Source organism: Epinephelus lanceolatus, chromosome 24 (genome assembly GCF_041903045.1).
Source record: "Epinephelus lanceolatus isolate andai-2023 chromosome 24, ASM4190304v1, whole genome shotgun sequence".
Lineage (NCBI taxonomy): Eukaryota > Metazoa > Chordata > Actinopteri > Perciformes > Serranidae > Epinephelus > Epinephelus lanceolatus.
Window position 1 is genome coordinate 18,846,040 of NC_135757.1, and position 24,365 is coordinate 18,870,404.

General features: G+C 41.7%; 1 protein-coding gene and 1 long non-coding RNA gene across 3 annotated transcripts in view; one reads left to right on the plus strand and one right to left on the minus strand.

Annotated features, from left to right (window-relative positions):
- LOC117249869 (prospero homeobox protein 1) overlaps positions 1-18,117 on the minus strand; it is a 57,405-nt gene extending 39,288 nt beyond the window's left edge. Inside the window, exons 1-5 of one of the 2 annotated variants that reach the window (XM_078165971.1) lie at positions 16,289-18,117; positions 9,576-9,988; positions 8,710-9,336; positions 7,125-8,342; positions 73-180 (exon numbers count right to left, since the gene is read on the minus strand). In XM_078165971.1, the coding sequence (XP_078022097.1) occupies positions 73-180; positions 7,125-8,342; positions 8,710-9,336; positions 9,576-9,926 (2,304 nt within the window). In that variant the 5' untranslated portion in view covers positions 9,927-9,988; positions 16,289-18,117. Of the gene's footprint in view, positions 1-72; positions 181-7,124; positions 8,343-8,709; positions 9,337-9,575; positions 9,989-13,612; positions 13,991-16,288 lie in introns of those variants that run through there. The other variant, XM_033615671.2, reaches the window with a different exon arrangement.
- The window catches only part of LOC144461942 (uncharacterized), a 241,714-nt gene that overhangs the window by 31,582 nt on the left and 185,767 nt on the right, over positions 1-24,365 (plus strand). The window lies entirely within an intron of this gene.

The following is a 24,365-nucleotide window of genomic DNA, read 5'->3' on the forward strand; positions in this document are numbered from 1 at the left end:
GATAATAGGTTTACAAAAGACTATAAACAGGAGAAACACTAAAAAGAAGAAAAAGACAGGGCAAAGTCTTACCTTGACATCTGAGAAGAATATTTTGAGCATGTTGGAGGAAGGGTAGCGGGTGTAGAAGAACATCAGCTTGGCCTTCTTCAGGTGGTTGGGAGACAAGCCCTCCTGAATCTGAATGAGGAAATGTTAAGGAAACAGCAAGCAGTTGTTTCACAAAAAACTTTGGAGGAACACTGCAGAGGGAAATTTTAGAGGACCTCAAGTCAGTAAAGCCTCAAAAAATGTTCTGTTTTCTCTCAGACAGTGCACATTGTCATCAGCGTCATTTGTAGCATCGCTTAATGTGATATTTTGGAATGAGAATCTGTTATGTTGGCTGCACCACAGCAACAACCACACCTGTTATATGCTGCAAAGAATGGTGCATGCAGCTTCTCTAAAGCAGTTCTGCATTACTAGTGAGGAGCTATGGTGACACCAAATCTCCAACTGTCATCTTACAATCTGAGTATAACCCTCTGGCAGGACTCAGACAACATTGATTTGAGCTGAGAGAAAGTGTCAGATAGCTCAAGATAGCTTCGCTCAACCTATGAGCAAAATGCTAGAAGAACCATATGGAAGTACCATTAGGTCCACTGAGAGATGGCTGTTTTCCTGTGAGTGTTTGGTGATATGCTAAAGTGTCAGGTTATCAAAAAGAAAAGAAAAGCTGATCAGAAACTCAAGCTAATCAGAAGCTCAGAGTGTCCCAGATTAAAGTCATGAATAAGCGAGAAAAAAAAACTAAACTTTTTCTTGTCGAGGAAACTCATCACTTCACTTTGCGAGGTTGAATCAACCTCAGTACAAGACAGATGCCGCCACGTTGCCACGTTGAAAAACGTTGTTTAAATGTCCAATCAAGACGTCTTGATATGGTTAAAAAATTCTGAAAGTTTTGGTGACGTCAGATGTTACATGGCTTGGCTGGACGTTTCCTGGGTAGTCTCTCAACGTCAAAATATGGCATTATAAAGAACAACACGTTTCAGCTATTCCGCTAACCTTTATTTCCACAGTGTGCAGTCAGCAGTTTTACACATCCTAAAAACTAATAAGCCAACGTTGACTCACACAGGACACAAACCCCAGTCTCCTAGGTCAAAGTCCTGTGCTAGACCCAACCAAATGAATGACTTTGTAATGTCAGAGAATATTAAAGTTTTGTTTTTTTTTTCTTGTAAATTTACGACTTTGATCTCGCAAGTTTTTTTTCTCTGAATATTACCCCCCTCCTCCGGCTCTGCCTATATGAGGCATCATAGATTAGTGCAGTATACTAAGTAATTTTTCTTTTCTATTTCTCACATGTCACAGCGAGAAGTGACCACCCCAGTAAAAGTGGAGGGTGATGAAACTACTGTTAAAACCAGAGAAAATTCAGAGATACAACAAGAGAAACCCAGTTCTCATTTTACATCCAAAGCAAAAGCAAACACGAGCACCTGCTGGCTTTGGATCAGATCCCACATTCACTCCTGCATCTCGCCGCCTCTGCAGCCCCAGTGTCTATCCCACTGTCTCAACAAGGAAAATAATAATTGTAGAGGCCCTGGTTGCAGGGGCACATAGTGTGTGTGTGTGTGTGTGTGTGTGTGTGTGTGTGTGTGTGTGTGTGTGTGTGTGTGTGGCAACAGCTGTGCCCCACCACGTTGCCATTTCCCCACCACATTAACAGCCCTATAATCTATCAGAGAAGATGAGGCAATCAATGGAACCCCCTGCAAGGTCAATTAGCACACAGACAAACACACACTCATACACACACACACATACACATTCAGAAACCCCAGGGGCCCTATATGGCTGGAAAGAGGTACAGAGAGAGAGGGACAGAGTGGCATCAGCCATCGGGAAAAGAGGGAGAGAACCGAAGTGAATAAAGTGTAAAGAAAAAGAGAGAAGCAGCAGCATCAGGAAGCAGAGGAGGAAATTTTATTATTATATTATTTATTCACTATAAATGTTTCATTTTATACTCAAATCCATTATCTACATGGAAACAAGGATATTCAAGAAATTGTAACTGTCTATTAGCTGGTGGGACTTGGGTGTGGTTTACCAGTTACCAGTTGTGGGGTTAGTTTGTTTACTGTATTTTTAATGTTGTCCTAAAACGTAAATGTGCTAACAAAAAGGAAACTTTGAAAAAAATTAAAACAGTGTGTTCCTGCTGATCTGTAGAAAGTTTTAAAGGCATTAATTAATCTAAAAGTAAGGCCTTAACTGCTATTAATGTGTCTTAAAATCAGTCTTATTAAATAGACGACACAGGGAAGTGAGCGTTCAACCAAAGTTGGCCATTTAACCAAAATGGCCCGGCATGCCTGAAACCAGTAAAAGGCAATGCATAAGAGACTCAGTGTATTTTATGCAAAAAGTTTTTCCAGCTCGGCACAACAGTAATTAAGGCAGTTGAATCCCACATGCAGAGCAAGAAACACACAATCGCCAACGCAACTCACTAACAAACAGCAGGTATTTCCCCACTTCTGTTCTACCCTTGTCTCCGCCATGACACAAGAAAAGTAATGTTTATGTCATATTTAACATTTGAAATGTTAAAAAAAATTGCCCCTAACCCTATGTTGGTTCCATAAAATTTGGTGCAAAAATTAGTCTTGAATTTCCTGCCAAGTGACATTAAAAAAATCTTAAAAAGTCCCCAAGTTCCCAAGATTCTAAATAATTGTATCACAAAAAGTAATCTGACTACATGTCACAAATGACCATGGTGTCACAACACAACATTTTGTCTCAATAACTGCCGCGGGAGGTGAGCAGTATCATCATCCATCATTCATTTAGCAGCAGATACGTCAAGTCACCGGACAACAACACCATCACCTAGTTAACATTCATACCAACCTGTCAACTGTCCGTGCGTACAGGGCAGATCATACATTGTGTTCACTTGTTGCTCCCTGTGTTGTTTTCTACGGACACACACAAACTAAAACCACATGAGCATGACTCAGAGTAAACAGTCTGAAGCTATGTCATAATGAAAATAAGCAAATGACGTTGTGCATGTGTATGTGCGTGTGATATTAGCTAAAGTGAGTCAGTGAATAAACAACACAACTGATGTTCTTTTTCTTCCACTCCTCCTCCTGCTTCTTTCCCATTGTTGTGTGTGTGGTGTTCATCCTGATGCACATCTGTGAATGCATCTGTGAGTGTGTGTGTGTGTGTGTGTGTATGTGTTTTGTGCAGGGCTCACTGTATCAGCTGTAACTTGACCTTGCTGCCAGGTGCGTGTGCGTGTGCGTGTGCGTGTGTGTGTGTGTGTGTGTGTGTGTGTGAATGGGTGGGTGGATTGGGAGGGGGAGAGAGGGGAGGGGGGATAAATTCATAAATGAATGGGGGACATCTGCTCAGCTCTGTACAAAGGATTAAAGATACACAGACCTGAGAGAGTGTGTGTGTGTGTGACTGTTTTTGTGTGTGTGCGAGTGCCTCTCAGGTGAACTATGATCGATGCAAAACACCTTAACCTAACTGCCAGGCTTTCTTGAGGCCTTAAATCCACCGACAATGCCGTCACCATTTTATCCCCGCCATGCAAATCAAACAAGGATGCACTTCTTAAACTAGAGGCAGAGAAAGACACAAAACAAGAATAAAGACAGGCTGAGAATGAAGAGAAGTTCAAACAAAAATTGCATAAATTTCATTTTTGGTAAAAGGATCCCTTTCCTCACAAGTAGCAGGACAGGAAACAACAAGGTTAATGCAAAATGTGCAAAAATAGCAATGGCGTTTGGCATATTAGCGAGAGCTTAAGCTACACGTAAGACATAGTTGATGCCAAGAAAGCTTCAGAGTGTTTGGATTTAACAATATAATATATCCTACATTTCATTAAGAAAATTAGGTTAATCTAGTAATGCAGTTAGTGCAGTAAAACTGTATTTTGTCACTGTCATGACATTAATCATTTCAAGTTTCCTTGTAAGTAGTTTGCAACTCATTTTCTGCTGAAACGACTAATCATTGCAGCTCAACTAAACGCACAAACATGCCCATGTCATAAACGTGTAATTAAGATAACAGGATGCAAGTCGATCATCTTTTCAATTAAATCAGTCCCTAAAATGTCATAAAATAGCAAAATAAAAGTCTGTCACAGTCTCTTAGAGCCCAAGTTGACCACCTCAAATTATTCGTTTTCTCAGACCAACACTGCAAAAGCCGAAGATATTTCATTTTCAGTGACATAAATCAAGGAAAATCAGCAGCAGCTTTCCATTTGATGAATAATTTGATTAATTCAACTGATAATCAAAATTGTTGTCAGTCTATGTTTTGTCCATCGACATCATTGTAGGACAAGCAGTATCTTTCTACTTTGTTCAGAAGTCATCATACAATAATATTAATGAATGAATTTACTGAATTCATAGTGGCAAATGATACATTTCTTACAAAAATGAGTTAGCTTGTGCTGAGGGATTTCAGTTATCAAAATTGTTTTCTTTCTAAATTAAAAAAACAACAATTTTAGATTTTTTTTTTTAACGTACAAAATAAAAAAGGCAGGGTAGCAGGGTGGTCAATATCTTTGAAATACTAATATCCAATTTCAAAGACTTTTTTTTCTTCCAAATGAATGGAGGAGCATTTTGGAATGAAACAGCTCAGTAGGATCAAGAGACGTGTCAAATATTTCTTTTTTTAATTAAAGCAACATCTAAATTGGCTTTGAAGACAACACTGTGATCACATCCTCATCACAGCTGCAAGGAGTTCCTATTTGTCAGGTTCAAAGTCTTATTTTTCTTTTCACTTTGTTCTTCAAGCGTGCACGTGGGCGCTCGTGGGGCTGTTTGCGTGCGAGTGTGAGCCAAAGTGTGTGCATGCCGAGTGGCCGGGAGAGCCCTCTCCATATGAAAGATTAGGCATGAAAAGATAAACAGCTACCTGCAAACACCTGTCCACATGCACACACCATGAAAGGGAGAGTGTGTTTGTGTGTGCACGAGTCTGTGTGTGTGTGTGTGTGTGTGTGTGTGTGTGTGTGTGTGCGCACTGTGAAAGGTAGCGAAACACACACAGCTGCCAAGCAACTGTGAGCGAAGGCCAACAAATGAAAGCGAGAAGAGATCGACAACGTCAGGAAGGGAGACAACTCGCTTAAACTGTAAAGAGGAAACCAATGTGGACATTTTAGATATTCACCTCATGTGTACCCACACACATACACACAAACACACACACGCACACATTCAGAAAGCTTCCATCAATAAGGCCAAGCATTCACCTGTTCCTCTCCCCTGCTCTTTGAAATATGATTAGCTTTGAGCTCCTATGAACAAGGTCTTACTCCACACCCACACACACGTACATGAACACAGTGAAATATGATTTGCTTTGAGCGTTTATGTACAAAGTCTTTGTGATGAAAGAGAACCTAACAGCACAAGAGTGTCTCAGACAGTGTGTGTGTGTGTGTGTGTGTGTGTGTGTGTGTGTGTGTGTGTGTGTGTGTGTTGAAGAGGGAGCTCACTAGCCTTTCTCAGCACCTTTAAACACCACAACCTGCTGCAAAGACTTAAAAGAGCTTGAGAGAGCAGTGTGCGACCTGTTTAATCTTCCCCCCTTGCAAGAACCATCGCGGCCTGTTTCATCTCCCAAACTCAGCGAGGAAACAAGAGGGTTAGACCAGGAACCAATTAATGCAGATTAATGGATATTAAAGACTTTCTTTGACTACGGCCTGCTGCCGCTGTGTTTGACTGCGTTAAAAATGTGACTCTTGTAAAAAAAAAAATCTTTGCCAATATGAACTCTTTCCAACTGCACAAACAAAAAAGGATGTTTTTATATTACTAATAAACTCTTTTACTACATAGCTTTTAACATGCTCAGCGAAACATGTACTGACATCTATGCCTCCCAATTCCTCACTACATGCTTCTTTTATATGGTTTCTAAATCTGGATTTAATTAGTTAGGTCACATAAGTCAAATGCTCCAACAGGAGGAAGGAAATATCATGTGCTGATGTTTTAAAAAAGAGGGTATCATTACAGCGAATGTGAAAATGTATCATTATATACTGCATATTTTAGGCTATATTGTCCTGCTCTAAAAGCATGTATAATCTACTAATGTTAAATATATTTTAAAATTAACAAGAGGAAAGACTGAAATACTTTTATGTAGGGATGCACCGATTCATCAGCCAAACATCAGTATCGCTTGATACGAATTTCTGTTGAAATCGGCAGGAGAGCTAGGTAACGCTAGCTGCGGAGGTTGCATTAAATTACATGATGATGCATTCAAGCTCTGCTCAGTAAAAATGAGTGTCTGACGAATGTAAATTATAGTGATATCAAGATGTGTTCAATTTTAATCTTGTCAACTTTAGTTTTTGCCGAGAAACTTGAATAAATACAGTTGTGTACTGGAAAAATTTCTTGATGTTTTCACAGCAATACGAAATAGATATTACAGAGGGAATTATTATTTTTATAAATAGTTTAAAAAAAGGTTTTGAGGCATTTCTTTATGTGAAAGGTTATTTTAAAGGTTGTTTAATAAATTTATATGATTGAATTTGTGCTTAATCAAACATAATGAGAATGACTTTAAAACAGTCCAGTTATTTTTGATAATGAAGATTTCTTTGTTTCCCTTGGACCAAAAGGAAGAATGATAAAAACAACAACATCTGTATTGTCTGTTGGCCAAATTGTTATTTTAAATTCCGGCATTTGTATCAGCCCAGAAATTCAATCGGTGCATCCCTGCTTTTATATGTGTTAATGTTCTTGGGGCCTTCTCTCTATCATCCACCTGTGAAACGCATCCATTTCCTTAGTGCTCTGCAATGTGAGACTGAAGTGTCCATCAACCGCGCACTCAAATATTCAAGTGTACATAATAACAGCGTTGACTCTGCTGATTCTCCTTTTATTCTAATCTTCCCTCTGAGCCCCAAACCTAACCCAACACTAAACATTTGAATTGGTGAAGATAACCACCATTCTCAAGGTTTAACGCACTTGTAGAAGTAAGGAAACACACACTCACTCTCACACACACAGGTACAGTATTAAAGATACGGTGCTGCCTGAGTAGGGCGATATGTCGGCCATGTCTTGCAGGTCTCCACACTCAGACTTGATGAGGGACAGGGACAGACCCTCAGGCCCATGTTGGCCCGGTGAGCTCTGCCTGTGGTGGTGGTGACTGAGATGGCCCCCGCCAAGGGATGTCATTTTGGTTCTGAGGCTGACAGTGTCCCGGGTCATGTCCATGGAATCGGGGGAGGACCGATGATGGTCCTTGGGCCCTGGAGGGTAGCTGGCTCCACCCCCGTGCGAAAGGGGGGTCTGGAAGGGGTAACCCATGAGGGGAAGAGGGAATGGGTGGCGAAATGATGGAGGGCTAAACCCGAGTGAGGCTGTAAGGGGAGAGGGGTGGAGGGAGGGATGGTGAGGAGGAGGAGGAAGAGAAGGGTGAGTGTTCTCTCCACCACCACCTCCGCCGCTTTTGCGCACCACCAGCGGCAGTGCCTCTGTTTGGTCGTTGGGCGTTGGCACACTGCTCAGTCTGCCACTCAAACCACCAAATGAATCAAGCGGGCTTGGGACGATTACATCGCCAAAGCAATGCAGCCTCTGGTTGGAGGAGTGGTAGTTCGGGGTTGGACTGCCATCCCCGTTCATACTGAGGGCCAGGCCACCACCACCAAAGCGCGAGTCCGGGGTGAGGGATGGGAGGGGGCCGAAAGGCGGCGGGCAGGAAGAGGATGAGTTGGAGGAAGAGGAGGGGGCAGCTGGTGTGCTGCTGTGGCAGCCATGATGGTGACTGACGGCCTGCTTGGGCGAGGAGAAGCCCTTAACGACAGTGTCAACGACCTGCGACACGGCACAGTTCAGCTCCTGCTTCAGTGTTTCTGCTAACTGCCTTCCTCCACCTCCTCCTGCTGCTCCTCCTCTCCTCTTCATCACCCTTTCTACATTCCTCTCCTCCTCCTCCCTGCCATCCACATCCTCCTCCATTTCTCCATCTATCAGGGCCTGTTCTCGGAGGAGGGCTCGGGCCCGGTCCAGGAACAGGCCTGGGTCCAGCTCAGACAGGTCGTCATTGCTGTGCCGCCCTCTGTCTCTGTGCCTCTCCTCCAGGCCGTCAGAGCGGATACTGTCCTCTGACAAGTTGCCATCCTCCTCTCTTTCTCCACCTCGGTCGGCCTCTCCACTCTCGCCGTTGTCTTCCTCTTCCTCTGTCTCTGAGTCGTAGATCTGGTAGAACTTTTCCTGGAGTTGGCGCAACTGTTTCTGAACAACAGAGAAAAGAGAATGTTAAAGAGGATGTTTTCTGAACCCAAAGGTCACCTGTTACCTGAAAAATGACGGCAGTACAGTATGTCTCTGATTATATGTGACCCACTCGGTGGACAGACATGGTTTTATAAAGTAAGCTCTGTTTGTCAAACCATTTTGTTAGTGTGCATCTACGCCACCAAAACACCAGAATCAATTACTTTCTGTATCCGCTCTTGCATCTGTCTCGGTGCATCATCAACCCCCATTTTCAAACTGAAAGATATATATTTATAAAGGGGAATGAGCGGCTGGTGTTTGTGGTGCATTTTAGCTGCAAATGTCCACACAAAAAGGTGCGCTCTTAACGTCCTCTACCAACCTGCATGTCCTCCAGTTGCAGTTTGAGCTGCCGTCTCTCTTCCTGTCTCTGCTCCTTCCTGGAACAAACCAGCTGGGTGAAGCTGTGCTGCTGCTGTGGCAGGCGCTGCTTTCTCTTATTCTCCCTGTAAACCTCGCCAACACTGACCCCACCGCCCCGCGAACCTGGAGAGCTCAGGAGGGAAGAGGGGCCGTCACTCCGGCTGTGGTTGTGGCTGCTGGTGTTGTGGCTATTGCCGTCTCTTCGGTGGTCATTACCGCTGTTGCTGTTGTTGATGCAATTCTCATTTTCGCGGGTGCTTTCTTGGTTGTGGTCGCCATTGGGCCGGACCAGTGGTGAGTGACTCATGCCGCGGATGATGTTTTCCACGCGAGCGCGCTTGGCACGGAGATGCTCATCCGACAGCCTGTCTAAGTCGAAAGTGGAGAGGGAGAGGGGCTGAGAGGGAGCGTGAGAGTTGAGGCTTGAAGGAGGTGGTGGTCGCCCGAAGGAGGAGGAGGAAGATGGAGGAGGAAGAGGAGGCCCAGGTGAGAGGCAGTCAGACGGGCTGTCCCGGTCGCGGGAGGAGTTGCTGCAGGCATCCTCGGCATGGATCTCTGAGCCTCCACTGGACAGAGCTCCACTCCCCTGTGATGGAAGAAAGGACGACCGAATTAATAAACAGTTAACAAATGATTTAGTGGATCGCTGAACGAGGATTGAAGTTTAATGGCTTGTTTGTTTGGCTGATTAGAAAGATAAAATGAAAATGCAAATTCAATTCAATAAACTAATGACTAAAAAACATGAATTGATTATTAAAACTGAAATCAGTTCACTGATTAACAGACTGAACATTTTACCACTACCTGTATGTGTGTGTGTACCTGGAAGCCTGAGTCACTCCCTCCATTCTTCCCCATATTATTCTTTAGCAGCTGAGAGATAATGGTAGCACCAGGAAAAGGCATTATGGCGTCTTCGTACGAGTTGGCCCTCTTCAGCAACTTCCTCAAAACATTCGACTTCTCTCCATCACCGTTGGCACCGCCATGGCCGTGGCTGACCAACGAGCAGTCTCCGTCCTGATCAGGGCCGTGTGATTGGTTCATGCTATCGAGCAGGGTCTCCCTGGCGCGGCTGAATAACGCACTAGCCACAGTCCTTTTCACCCCGATGTCGACACGTCGGCGCTTGGTCTGTCTGGTTAGGAGGGTGGTGCTGTCATGATCAGGCATCACGCAGGGGAGCTAAACGGACATGACCAGGGGTCCTCTCAGACACACACAGGGTGAGTTACCTAGTCAATGACATACAAACACAAATGGGTATGATTTCAACCTTTTAATATCACAATGAAAGGAGCATTTAGACAGTAATAAAGTAATTAGATCTTAGTAATGTGGCAAAATGTTACATACATTTTTATGGTGAGAGGCGCAATCATTGAAATTTGTAGCTACATGTAATGACTCTTGATTTTGAAATTACAGCTGGTCTGTACAGAAAGACAAATTTTAAATTTAGAGTTTAAACTGTGAGATATACTCGTGCAAACCTTAATAATTTTAATTAAAATCAGTTTACTTGATTTTTATTGTTTTGTGGTTTTTAATAACGGTGTCAGAATTCTTTCATAGAATAAACTCTCCAAATTAAAAGACTTTAGATGATTATCGTTAATGTGCATGTTTTCTTTTCAAAATAAATCTCATGTTTTACCTTTTGAACTATTAAAGAGCGGAGACATTAATTAACAGAAAGTCACCACCTGTGAACCGTCTCAAAAATTTCAAACAACTTAACAACACACCTGACAGAAGCGAGTAGGGCAGCCACTTATATCAATCATTTAATTAAATTTAAAAAAAAAACAACCTACAGTGCATTTCTACACTAAAAGCCAAGGGAACCACTGTGTGAAAAAAAACCACACTTTTTAAAATAGTTCAAGGAGATACTCCCACGGAGAAGTAACACCTGCCTGTAATAACCAACATCATTTCCCATTTCCTCCTCGTCCCCTGAGGGGTAACCTTGATTTCTGCATCTTGTGAGGAGCTGTGAACAATCGACAGGCTCTGTCTTATTGTCAGAGGGATTTCACTCCATTCTTAAGACAAAAGCTGAGTTTTTTTGTTTGAGTTTTTTTTTTCTTGACACGATTTGAAATAATTGGTGCATTTTTAAAAGCTGTAAATTTTGATGTCATTGAACTTTAAAAAAGTTATATTCTTACAGACCACATACTGCACATTGACTGCTAGGTTTTTCTTACTTTCATGAGTGACTACATTTCTGTCGTACAGCAAGTGGAGAGGAGGACACCTGCAGTGGTGGGGAAAGCACTGCAAAGGGTAAAGTTTCTCTGTTGATGCGCTGAAAACACTTGAAAGTATCCCAATGGTGGCTTCATCACCTATAACTGAATTACTGGACTGAAATACTTGCAAAAAATCTCAAGAAAGTGAAGGACATCCTAACTTAAACTATCAAAACCTGATTTCTTAAAGAACTACATTGTCAGGCGAATGCTGATTTTACTGCACAGGTGATTTAAACCTTTTCAATAAGGCTTTTGTCATTAATTTTGGGATCAACAGAAATGGACGTACACACACAAAAAATAAAAAACATCACCAAAAATAAGTCTCGACCAGTGTAAAACAGGAAAAAGGTGGGAGTGAATATCTGCTTGCCTTCACACACATGCACACAGACAACGTTTTCCATGTAACGTGTTTGCATCTGCTTTGCAAGTGCTCTCAGGGTGAAGTCTAGGGAAATGTTTCACAAATTAAAGCAGCTTCCTACAACAGTTTGTTAGAGCTGTGCAGGAGAGACGTTTTCATTCCAGTGTTGAAATACATTTAAACAAAAAAACTGTAGCTACAATTTTAACAATTTTAAATAAAGAGAAAAGGCAAACATGCTCAAACACACACACACACACACACACACACACACACACAGATGGAATCAGGGACACAAATGAGATGCTTTTGCAAAAAGCCCACAGCAGCCGACAAAGCGGACACTGTTGTGTTCCTGCAGAGCCATTACCAAATGAAATAGTTTTCAAGCAGGGGGAAAAGGGTTAGTTTGAATGTGCCTCCGAGTTTCAGTGTTGCAGACGAGGAGAGGTGTTCAGAAAAACACACTCGGCCCCTCAGCACAGTGCACGGCGCTGACCCAGATACACACACTCGCACATGCAGGACATGCATACACACTATCTGTTTGTGTGATTGGTTCCTCAGCATTAGACTGGGCAGAGGTCTGGCACACACACACATGCACAGGAAAGGGGAGGTAGAGAGTGAGAGACAAACAGTTTAGATTAGGGGGTCCAAAGAGCTTGAAAACGTGTTTATTTTGAAATTTGGGTCTGAGGTCAAATTGAGGGTGCATCAGTGTAAAACTGCATGTTTCCTGTCTGCATTAGTAAAACCCCCTTATCACCTCTTCTATTAACATTTAATCTCAGAAAAATCAATGTGCAACTCAGAAATATTCTTGTAACATCACGAGGTGTTAAAATAGACAAAGTTCAACAACCTTTTGCAGTGATGTTCAAAGGTGAGCACTGAAAGGGGATGTGAGAGTGTGTGCATAGTTTCTGTATCAAAACAGAAACTTTTGTTTTAATCTGAATTTAAAGAGCAGGAATAACTTGCTCTGCAATGGAGAACTGAAATGGGAAGTAGCTGATGAGTGACTGTAAATGGCATATTTCCATTTAAAAGAGATGCAAGCATGTGGTGGCTCATGGCGAAATGAATTTCTCTTTGTTGAATGAATGATGTGCAGAGTAAAGCCAACTATAACTCACTATAACCATCTTGTTACTTGATGACTTTATAAATGATTTAGCCTTTTATAAATACTGTTAGCTAAAAAGACAAAGTGTAAATGAGGCCAAAATAATTTTTGGAAATCTAACTTTCTGTCACAGATAGGATCCTAATTTACACACCTTTTACTTCCTTCTGCATCTTTAAGAGGAACCAAATAACGTGGACATTATTGATAGTTTAAGTGTGTAGAGGATCATTACTGTGCTGTGTGAGCGCAGTGAGCGCAGAGCACCGCTGTCCAGCCTGACAGAAAACACAAGCTGTTAGTTTTACGCACAGCTTTATGGACGGCAAATATAGAGAGATGTTTGTCGGAGTCCAAACAACAATTAGTCCGAGATAATGACACGACAGCGGCAGCCCTGCTACAACAGGAGACTGTCACACGCCACACACATCTCCATCTTAACACGTCTATTATTTTATTGTAAAGCCAGTAAAGTTTTATTAAAGTGGTGAAGAGCTGTGCCAATAGAAAGAGATAAACCCACTTGTTTCTAGAGCAGTTTGCTTTAGTTTTAGCGACAGTGAAGTGCCAGTAAGTCCCTGGAAACAAGGCTGGATACTAATTACATATCAATAAAATTAAACTTAAATTCTTGACAGTTTGATTTGGAAGCAGGGAGATTTTATCTAGAGTTTCTTATTTGCCTAAATTTGTGAAGTAGAATATAAAACAACACCAACAAACTGACAAAGTAAAACACAGCAGCGAACTAAACCTCGTTTAAATTTTAAATCAAACTTCAGTCAGATAATTTAGTTCCCGCAGTCTCCTTCATAACACCGGGAACAATCACAATCAGTCTCTAACGCGCGTAAAGTCAACATGAGTGAGAACAGTTTGAGAAAACAGTCCAAAATTCAACTAAACCATCTGGATGTGCGCTACGTGACGAGGATGGATCTCCGCGAACTAACAGTGGAAGTTAACTTGCAGCGAACACGATGCGGTCGACAAATCACACACATACACACGCACACATACACGGACACACACATACACTCTGCAATATATAAGCCCACGAGTGACAATAATGGGATAAATACTAAGTGTTTGGACTTACTTCTCCTTCGAGCGTTTCTCTAAGTCGGTCCGTCGAAGAAAGGGCGAACACAAGAGACAGATCCGCACTCGTCGTTGAGATCAATGCCGTAATTTACTACGGCAAAGTGGAGACGTATGCAGAGCGCGCGCGCGCGCGGGCGTGAGTGTGTGCGGGAGGGAGCGCGAGGGAGAGAGACTCATAGAGAAAGTGTGTGTGTGTGTGCGAGAGAGAGAGAGTGAGCGAGACACGGAGAAAAAGAGAGAAAGAGAGAGACTGCTCTTGTGCGCCGCTCTCCTCCCGGGATGGGAAGTGTTTAGTATCGAGCGCACCCGGTCCGTTCGGCACTCTCGGCTCGTCGCGAATTCCGTTTTCTCCCTCTGACCGATGGCAAGACTCTCAATAAGAAACAAGAAGAGACGCACATGAAGGATACGTGAAGACGCTGCGTCACCGGCCCGGAGTGAGGTAACGACTCCACCTGACCAATAAGGAAGAGGAACCAGGGACGGTGGATTTTATTTATAAGGAGCCCCCCGAAAACAGCGCGCAGCCAGAGCGGAGAGGGAGAGGGAGGAGAGAGGAGCAGAGCGTGAAGCGGAGGGTAAACTGAAAGTCAGGTTCACCAACCTTTCTCATTAGCGGAGAAACTACAGAAATATGCGCAGAATAAACTCATAGTTTAACTTTACGCGGACACTGAGGGCATTAGTTATCTGTTTTTAAGCGTTTTGTAATGATGGATGTGAGGTCATACCCCAGTTTGTGATCCAAACACATCAGCAGTAAATCAAAGCAGTAATTTTAACATGTACTTCCCTACTTGTGTCATTCAGTAAAAATAACTTTCAGATGTCAGGTATGACTGAAGAGCCACTTTCAGATTTCACTGTGTTACTGCTATGATAGTGTTTTAATGTGCATGCACTCACATCTATTTATTTATTTATTTTTAATAAACACAGACTTTGCGTTTATCTGTTTCTTCTCATTCCTCTCCACTGTCAGAAACTATATAAAAAAGGCACCTTTGTGTCTTTACGCAGCTGTAATTGCGCGCGCGTATTTGGAAACAGCCGTGCGCCTCTGCGCGGAGCTCCTTGTCAATCAAAGAAAGTTGTGTAGAATAACCCGACACTTCTGATGGGGAAACATCCCTCTTCTTCATAGATCAGAGTTTAGGCCCCTGGAGCTGATCGTGAGTCAGTGTTTTGCTCAAGGACACTTCAGCAGAGCGGAGCGGAGGCTTGATTTGAGCTGGAGGAATTTCTCCCACCATAGCCCGCAGTCTGCCCTTCTTAACACATAAAACAGAATCACAATATGCAAACTCTTCCCACGTTGAAGCGAATTTTAACAGACAGTACACTGAGGCCTTTAAGAAGCAGGCTTCGCTTAAAGACTCTGAAATAAATACTGCACCGAAATTTGATTTATTGCGTAAAAATATCAGCTTTCCTTTTCTATGAAATACTCTGAGCTTTTAATTGTAGTTTGGCCTAATTGAATAAAATTGTAAGGTTTGGAGTTGTGTGTTTGTTGCATTGTAATGCTGAGGTACACACACTTTCCTTTGGTATCAAGGCTCACTGATGACTCTGATTCACCGCTTTCTGTTGTGAGTGCGCAGGTAGAAAAAAAGCGAATTATTTCAGCCTGGTCCTGAAAGACGCATCGTGTGTAAACAGCAGGCGCTCAATAGATGCGCAAAACCAAATGACACAGACACAGGAAAAAATGGATGAAGCGAAAATGATTGTTCAGTGAAGTTAATAAGAAAAAAAATACCACAAAGGGGAAAATATCCGTTTGTGTCAAGTACTGTCTGTGTTTAAAACAGGTGGGAAATTATATTTATGTGTATTAACTGTTTCTGAGGGAAAAATATGAGGCGCATTATAACTAGAAAAAAGCAAGAAAATGTGTGAGAAAAGTTGAATTGTCCAATGTCGACATTTTTGTTAGGATTTTTAAAAATTAGATTATGAGACTTGCTAGATTAAAATAAATATGTAGGCTCCTGCAGTAAGTGTGTGTGCACTGTATGCAGAGGTATGTCAGTGCGCTTCGTGTCTGCGTGGGCCACCTCATGAAAAACACGTTCCTTGCTATAAATGAAGCGCGGCCAAAGTTATTGCGGTGATACCGTTTGCTTTAAGCACTGTGTTCCTCCTGATTAAAACGAGGTCATTCAAAGTGAATACGGAATTATCCGGTATTATTCACTATGAAATATCAGCGGACCCTCTCCAACAAACGAGCAGCATCAGAGCTGTGGACGGCAGTGCCACTTATCCAGCATATCTCCTCTTAACTGAATTACGCACGGGACTAAACGGCATTTACACGAAGTTGTACAATTATTTAACGTACTCTTCAGCTGTGCCGTGCGGGTTAATTTGTAGAAAAGGTAAATATTAAAACCCAGAAATGAAAACACATATTTCCCCCGAGGAGACAGATGTGTGTGCCGTGCTACACAGGTTGCCCTTGCATGCAGAGGCCCAGTTTTTCTAATGATCTCTTGCCAATTATTTGGCACAGATAACCACCACAATGCAACACACAAACTTTTTTTTTTCATACTCAACAACGCGCTGTAAAAGCTGTGACCTATTTGAGCGACAGCGCCCTGGGTTATGCCATTTTGTAGTTTGGTAACTTTGAAATGAATGTGAATATTTCCTCTTTGAATACCTGCGGGCTGCCGGGCATCTGCAGCGGAGGAGGAGGAAATGCGCACGCTTAGAGAAGACAAAAGTCCAACTTCTACTCAATTAATTCAGCTCCTGAGCTTATGGAAAAATAGGGTGAAAAATCATGGCTGTGAGGCCAAAATAGGAGGGGGTGGTTGTGTGTGCGCGCTGTATGGATGTCGAGAAGAATCGTCCTATCTAAAGAGGAGGGGACAATTTCACGTATGAGACAGTGTCGCTGCTGAAAATGAAATCAAGGCAATTTAGAGAAAAAAAAGCCAAAAGGAGTAGGAGGGCAGGTGCTACATTTTAACACTAGGAAAAAAACAGAGTTGCAACTACACAATGGCTAATGCAGGATGAGAATCAATCTGTAAAGACAGTGTAGATAATACTTGAATCATAATTATGTGCTTTTACAAACTATATGGACAAGGATTGAAAATATTGCAGCAGCTGCTTTCACAGCCATAAGTGGAGAATAAATGTATTAATGTTTAACTCTTTGACCTCCCTGTGTTTGCTTGCCTGATGTGGCAATGACCCCCACTTGTGTTTGTGTGTGTGAGGGAGAGAGTGTGCAATGAATGAGACAGAGTCATGCACACACACACACACACACACACACACACACACACTGATCCAGTGTGCTTGCATTGATGAAACACACAGAGTGAAGAGATGGTGGAAACTGTGGGAGAAAGAGAAAGTGTGGGATTGTTCGTGTGTGTCCGTCGGTCATGGCCACTCACCCCGAACTGTCCCTACAGTTTACACAGTGCAGCTGAACACTGACATCCCAGAGTGACCTTACAACCCAAACACCAACAGCCAGGTTTTTAATCAACCGCCCATCGCTAATATCATAGGATTTAACCAAAGTGAGGATCCAAACAAACAGCACAAACATACCTCACATTCAGCTGACTCTGATCCACAGTGACATCTTTCCCATAAGTGAAAAGGATGGAAAAAACACAGAAAATAGCTTTGACATTGAAAGCAGTATTCTCAGATTTAAATGTGTCATTTTTTAAGTAATCAGTGTGAATATTTAATGATGCAAATGAAAGCAGTGACAAACAAAATGTTACTGTATACCGTACTCTAGGCTGCCTTTCACTACTTTACACATCATTGTTTCGCCATTTACAGGTTGTGGGAATCTCACCCAAAACCACTTTAAATAAACAGACTTTAAACAGTAGAAACTCAGGCAGATTAAAGGTGCACTATAAAGCATTTTAACACAAGTGACTGAATCAGACATTTGATATAAGTATTGCACACCAGATAAAGTCTCTTTGTTGCATTTTCCGTCATTTACCACAGGTTCAGTTTTGTCTTGCAAGTCTTAAACTGTTTTATTCCACTTCCACTTTTCTGTTTCAACCATAGACTAAAGAAGACATGCACATAGCTTCATTGACGTCACCTTGACATCTCTCAAGGATTGTTTGGTACAAAGAGTCAGGCTTAATATAGCTCTATATGTCAATGGGATGTGTATCTAAAAGTGAAGTGAAGCAAGTTTTGTCCTTGTTTAAACTGTATGTCTGCGTCTGTGTTTGTACATGAAATTTAGTCGGATTACACAAATGTCTACTTAATTTGTTGGCCATTAAAAATAATTCTGATTCTGAAAATCTAAATGTTGGCAACTGAGGATGAAGTCTGGGTGAAGGAGAAGTGAGTCTTTTTGAAAAAATGACAATTACACCATAAACTGATGCAGCAAAGGCAAAAACTGCTGCAGAAAAAATCCCCAGAATGCAGAAAATCACATGGTTGTCACTCAAAATATCATCCCCCATTTCATATGTGCCCCCACCCAATGATGGAGCAAACCTACACCCTTGCTTCTCTTAAGTATAACATAATACATATATGTGATATAACATGTAAAATCACAGCCAAGACACATTACAAGAGGCAAAAATTAAACCTTGAGCTCTGGAGTGTGGATGGAAAAAGTAAACTTTTCATATCAGCAGAAAACTTTTTTACTGGACTTAAGTTGAAGTTTTTGTTGCAGCCAATATCCAGCAGCCATTAGTGATGCTACATCTTCAGGGACTTGTGTAGTGGCTTCAGGTAATGTTGCTAAAAACAGCATATTCTTCCTAACAATGGCACAATGTCACGAAAAGTTCACTTTGCTAAAAGGTTGGCATGCCACATAAGGACTCCTTACATGTGGAAAGACATGCACACGCACACCCACACACACACACACACACACACACACACACACACACACACTGAGATGTGCGTTTTCTCTCTGTGGATCATCATCATGCTGAAAAAGGAGACAAAAAGGGAATAATGAAAATAGAAAGGCAGAGAGAGGGAATAATGACAGGCCTGCCACTGATGGAGGTCTGGAGGTAAAGACAGATGGATGCAGAGGTTTCTCTTTCTGTCTTTTTCTCCATCTCTCCCCCTCCTCCCTCTCTACTCTTTTTCTCTCTCTTTTTTCTCCCCTTTTCTCCTTTCTTTTTTTCGTCTACTCTCTCTCCATCAAGATGCCATTATTCAGGACATTAGCGAAGAAGAGCTAAAAGCTCTCACTGTCGAGGAGGGTCCCAGGGTCCTTTCTGAGAGCTGTGACGCAAACACACACACACACACACATGCACGCAGGCATGCACGCTCGCACACACACTTTGACTACAGAAGTACCATATAGTACAGGTGAAGAGGTAAGAGGTGGTAAAAAGGTCTTATTGCAGACATTACCAGGTATCCAGGCTCCTCTACTCTTCTCTGTGGCCAAAAACATGGACATTAGGTGACACAAAGAAAAATGAACAGTGCTCAATAAAGCACAGTGGACGCACATTTTGACACGCGTCGTCTTCTATCTCTCTGCTTGCTCTTCCCAGCTTTCTTTTCTCCTGCTGCTCTCATAATACCTTGAATAACGTGTAAAAAAGATGCAGAAAATTGCTGCATATTGTGTGAACAAATTAGGTGAGGGTGTTGATGTGTGTATGCACTCTGGATAATGTGACAACTGGCGAGAAGTTCAGTGAAATGATGCTTCTTTTAATCAACTCGAGTCTATATGTCATCATGAAATAATTATTATTTAGATTTATATTTTAGGGTTCGCATAGTTGTGGATTCCACGAGTTTGTGCCACAACTTGAAACCTGAAACCCAAATGTCAAGTTGTCCTGATCCAAAAATAAGACTAAAAATGTGCACTTTTAGAATACATTTTGCACACTTATTGAAGACACACTGGTTCAACAGTTGTGCCCATGTAGATGTCACAGGCAGAATGACTTGCTTGCTCCAAAACAACCCAAAAATCAGGCCTTGAAAGTCTTTAAAAGTCCTGAAAAAACTCCTTTATCAGCTTCATTACTTGTTTTGATCTATTGTCTGTCCTATCAGAATAGGTGAATTCTGATCAGACTAAATCTCACAAACCTTAGCATGGATATGTCAAAAATCAAAAGCTCTACCAGTCAGCATGATTTAAAGGATGATGTGACTTTCCATCTCTTCAGACTCCTGCATTCTCTTTAAACTGTTGGTCCATCCAAGTGTACAAACATGTTTTCTCACATTGCTCCTAAGTGGCCATGCAGATGCTTTTATCTGCCCGGGTTTTATCATGTCCATCTTGAAGGTCTCTGTCTGTGCCCCAATACAATGACTTGAATTTGGAAAGTGAAGATATTTTTGGGGTGACAGCAGCAACATTGCTTTCCGGAAAGTGTTACCTGTTACTCAGAATAATCAACAGGACACTGTCAACTGTTCCATGGATTGTTTCTCTTGTAGAAAGCAGTTGCATTGGAAACTATTGACAGTCAGATGGTTAGATACTGCTAGAGGTAAGGCTGAAACTGAACATTGTGTTTTGGAAATAAAGCTCGGTGTCAAAGTGTCAGCCAGCCAGTTTCAGCCAAGATGTTTTGGTTGCGCCTCGTTATTTATGATACAGAATATCCGCCGAAGTAAAAATGTCAGTACAAGGTAGAGCACTTACTCTGGGTGAAGGGAAGGCTGAAGCACATAGGAAGAAAGAAGAGATCCACAAGTCAATGTGGCCGGCAGTATTAATTTCTCCCCTGATACTGTTGATGTGACGGTTTGTCTTTGTGGTGTTTGTCCTGTGCCTCCTCCACTGCGATTGGACAACTGGGTAAAAAAGCGACAATAACACCTGCAGCATTCACCCAAAGTTAAATATTTTTCATCTCTTGGATTGGAAAAATATGCCACATGTGCAGTGCTCAGCGCCAAACAGATGCTCAGCCGACTGTAAAGAATTAAAAATATACTCTGGCCTCAGAACGAAACACTTAAGCGGACACACAGCACACTGTACTCAGTGCTCTGTGGGTGATTTCATTCATCTAGAGATAACTTGGAGATTTGTTCCCCCTATAGACCAATGGATTGATTGAAGAGTAGGTAGGATTTCAATCGACCAAGATTTTCTTGCAGCAGTATTTCCTACAAATTATTTTCACATTTAACTATTTTGCATTTGCAAATACGCTTTGTGTTTTCAGCATCTACAGCCAGTTGCACAAAGCACCTTAGGATAAGATTTTCCTTAAAGTCTGAGTTAAGGTTTCCTTGAGATAAAATCGGTTGCACAAAACATCCTTAAGTCTTCTCCTTAAGGTTTCCTTAAAATGTGTATTTAACGATTTAAGTTTTTCTGATTATCTTGGTCTGGTACTTAGGGAATTTCTCAAACTTTGTTAAACTGTTGGACCTTAGCAACCAAAGTAAGGAATCCGATGAACACACAATGATGAGCAAATTATTTTGTGTGATAAATTTGACTGGGAGTCAGTTTGTGATTGTGACCATCTGGTTTTGGATCACTCTGATGTTCTGTAGTTTTATGCAGTTTCCACTTAGTTATTGGCAAGGTATTTCAGTTAAGCCTCAAGTGTCATACACAAGGAACAAACTGTGATGGTGTTGTGTGCAACCAGCCCCTGGTATTTTACTCCAGTCAGATGCTGGGAGTGACTCGCTGTAGGACTAAACAGGTTATATTTAATAGTTTGTACCTACAATAGTTGCTGTAACATTCACTCTTTTAGTTAAGGGAAATGTAGCAGTGGTGATAATGATGGGAATAGTTGCTAGGAGGGAGCTGTGGTAGAAATAATAACAGCTGTATTAGCAATAGTAGAACATGTGGTAAAATCAATATCGTATAGTAGATTGAATGATATGATTTAGTTTTAAGTAATAATTGCATCAGCATTTCAGCATTTGATAATTTATCTTTGAATCAGTAAAAAGCCTGCTGCCATTGCAGTAGTGTAACCAGGCCGATATTGTCCTGTGCCTCAGTAAACCTGGTAGTGCTGCACAGCTACTCAGGGGCCTGTGAAAGTTCTTTTCTGCCATTAATTTTCAAACTTGGCTCTTTAACTTTTCCTAATTATTCAATTTCCTGAGCTCAGGGACTTGGAGGATTTTCATAATTCATCACCCTCCTTTTCCCTTTTCTTTTTTCCCTCCCATCACAATTACTGTAGTACAAAACCATCAAAATTATTCATCTGTTCACTTTTTTTCAATTTACCATTCTTTCTTTCAGTTCCTGTAATTCATGTGTGTTTTTCTTTCTTTTTATCAGTCCTATGGAGCGCTACACTGCTCATGTATTTATTCATGCTTTTCTGCCTCTGATGGGCGACATGGACGGAGCTGAATAGAGACAGTGTGTATGTGCGTATGTCTGTGTGTGTGCGCGTGTAGCTCCGCTGTAGACCTCCGCCATTGTGCTGATTCTAAGAGAAGGTCTTAATCTAGCCATTGCCATTACTGCTGCTGAGACCTCCAGCCTCCACCTCCCCTCTTGCCCTGATGTTGTGCCCAGCCACGAAGGCCCTTTAGTGGGCCGACTGGCAAGCCAGATCAGGGTCTTGGGTCTGGGGCTTGGCCTGGATCCCTGGTCCTCATCCTCCACCGCCGACACCCCCTGCAACCCCACAATGAAGCCTCCGTCCTGGCCTGACTTGGCCCCCGAAGCCGCCTTCCTGGCTCGGGGCCTGGATAGATGGAGAGGGGGAAGAAAGCCTGTAGCTGGATGTGCAGTGGAGTGAGGAGAGGTGGAGAGGCTAACAATGCTATCAGAGAGCTGGCGTCCGTCTCTCAAACACACACACACCCACACAAACGCGTACGGCTGTGTTTGTCTTTATTTATCACAGCTCTTCACACATAGATGACAACAAAGGAAGAAAGGGAGTGAGCAGAATAGAGAGGGTCAGAAACAGAGAGGGAAAGGGGAGAAAAGAGAGAAAAGTGGCAGAGAGAAAGAGAGAAACGGAGCTGAAGGGCTGCTTAAAAAGATGTGAAACAAATGGTAAAGACAAGAAGAGAGTGAGCAGAGTGAGAGAAATTTAAAAATATATAATGAGAAATTCAAATAGAAAGAGACAAGTAGAAAAGAAAATGACACAGAGATGGAGAGTTGAGGAGAAATAGATGCAATGTGAATAAAAGAGGGAAAAAGGCAGCAGTGTTTTCCACCAGTCTGTTGGCCGAAGCCTCTGTGACATTGTCGGGCCTTCTGGATCCCCATGGAAACAAAAATCAACATGTTTGCTTGAAATGCTTTCATTAACGCCTTGTAGCCGAGCCAAAAAAAAAAAAAAAACAACAACAAGGGACGAGGAGATGCCGAATAAAAATCCCAACACAAATAATGCAAACAAACAAAGGATAAAAATACTAAAATAAAGAGCAAAAACAAAGTTTTTTTTCTCTCTCTATTTTTGAACATCTACTCATTGACCCGTGTCATTTTGTACACAATGTGATAGGCAGACATTGCGGGGCTGACTTTTTTGAGTAGCCATCACTTTGGGGATCAAACTATGCTCAGTGTAATAAGGTTGCCATATTTGCATGGGGTATTATAATGATAGCCTTTGGCACATTAGAATAAGCTTTGGACAGGGAAAGTAGCTTAAACAAACAGTTTGTTGACTTGATTTGTTTAATAAAAATCACAAAAGATAAAAATAAATTAACTTTGAGCGCATTTTTATCTGATGCACATTCTTGTATATAACCAACTTTTAGTAATCTAGTAAAAAAAAATCTATAGCTTAGAAAAAATTCATATTTTTTTGCAATAATATCATAAATACATAGTCTGAAAACCGTAAAAAGCCTTTTTAGGTATTAACCCCTCCTTATGCTTCCCCCATTATAGACTTGAAACAAGCAAGGAGAAAGTAGGACATCTGTGTGTATGTGTGTCTACAGTCAGCTAGTCACACACACACACACACACACACACACACACACACACACTTCTCTGGCATAACGGCAATCAATTAAAGCTTCCTCTTCTTCTCTCCTTTAATTGAAATTGAATTACAGAGTTTTACCTCCCGCCCCTTTTAACTGAGCACGTAAAGAAGCGCCTGGGGCTGATCTAAAGCCAAGCCGTGCTCCCATTTAACCACAGAAGGAGTTTAAGGTAAAAACATGGCAAGTAATAAGGTTGTTAGGGTATTAACCACACAGACGTACACACACATGAGCTGACGTAACAGGGTAATTAAATGGTAAAGCTCAGTCTAGCTGAAGTAAACATGTCTAGAAGGAATGTATTCAAGATCTAATGAACATGCAGTTTCCAACATCATCACTGCAGTATTTTTAAATTTCAACATTTTATTTTACAGCAAATTACTTCTACATTTACTATTTGATTAAAACATTGTTCATGCTTTTATTTGATTTAATTAGAGTCTAGATAGTGTAATATGCTAGTTTCTGTGATAATATTATAACCTTACATTGCTCACAATTAATGGCATCTCTGACGGGAGTAAGTCACTGTATTAGCTATGGTGGAGCTGTACATGTGGAGGAGAAGCTGGTTTTGAGGGCAAAAGAGCAAACACTCTTTTCTGTTGACATAGAATCAAATCACACTGATGGAAGATAGTTATTGCACATTAAGCATCAGTGCCAAAATAACTGCGATATGTTGAAGGTCAGCAGTTTTAGCTGAAAACATTTTCAAATACCTCCACTACCACTTTACTTTATCTATAATACCTCATTGTGTT